Source organism: Hemibagrus wyckioides, linkage group LG12 (assembly GCF_019097595.1).
Source record: "Hemibagrus wyckioides isolate EC202008001 linkage group LG12, SWU_Hwy_1.0, whole genome shotgun sequence".
NCBI lineage: Eukaryota > Metazoa > Chordata > Actinopteri > Siluriformes > Bagridae > Hemibagrus > Hemibagrus wyckioides.
In genome coordinates, this window is record NC_080721.1 from 14990168 (window position 1) to 14991049 (window position 882).

General features: G+C 49.9%; 1 protein-coding gene across 1 annotated transcript in view; it reads right to left on the reverse strand.

Annotated features, from left to right (window-relative positions):
• The window catches only part of LOC131362743 (complement C1q tumor necrosis factor-related protein 6-like), a 5132-nt gene continuing 4250 nt past the window's right edge, over positions 1 to 882 (reverse strand). The window contains exon 3 of the mRNA XM_058404973.1: positions 1 to 882. This exon is cut by the window's right edge and continues 3 nt beyond it. Coding sequence (XP_058260956.1) covers positions 338 to 882 — 545 coding nt within the window. The 3' untranslated portion in view covers positions 1 to 337.

Genomic DNA, 882 nt, shown 5'->3' on the forward strand with positions numbered 1-882 from the left:
ATGTGTTTGCATGTTTATTGTGTTTCTTTATGTGTGTGTGTGTGTGTGTGAGTGTGAGTGTGTGGCTGTAAATCACATGCTTACAGTACATTAATGTGTGTCTTTTAATATTGTGTATGTGTTACTGTTGCTGGAAGGAGACGTTAATGTAACATTTACAGAGGGAATCTCTAGTGTCAGAGGGAAAGGTGTAGCTTTACGCTTCTCTGTATACTTGACATGCTGCACTATTTTTAGCTTTAAAAGAGAGAATAAAGAGGCAAGTAGACGACTGTTTATCGCTGCTGTAACCAGAGTAACAACAGGAAACAGGTCATTAGTCCTAGCCCTGAGTCTCTCAGGCTGTGTTGGATGTGACAATGTAGCCGCTGAAGGTGATGTAGATGTCCACGTCATCGCTGTAGACAGCGTTCTCGCGCTCGCGCTTGTACAGACGCACCCACACCTGGTCACCGAGCTGCAGGGACAGCAGGACGCTCTGACTCTGCATGATGGAGCGCTCTCCAGGCTGAGTGTACACCAGAGTGCGCTCCTCCTCGTTCTGCATAATGTGCACGTAGGTCTCCTTGAAGTTCCACGTGTGTACGTTCACGTTGAAGAAGTAGATGCCGGGAATGCTGCAATGGAACTTGCCGGAGAACATGTTGAAATGGCCGGGCGAGTTGACGAAGACGGTGTCGAAGAGAAGCGCCTGGTACGAGTCGGTGCTGTGGAGGGCTTTGCGTCGACCCACTGAGAATGCTGAGTGCTCCGACTTGCATGGAGCTCCAGGTGCTCCCACCTGACCTTTGGAGCCTTTGGGGCCTTCAGGACCTGGTGCTCCAGGAGGACCTTCTAACCCAGGCTTTCCAGGTGTTCCCTTTTCTCCCTTTTCTCCTTTGT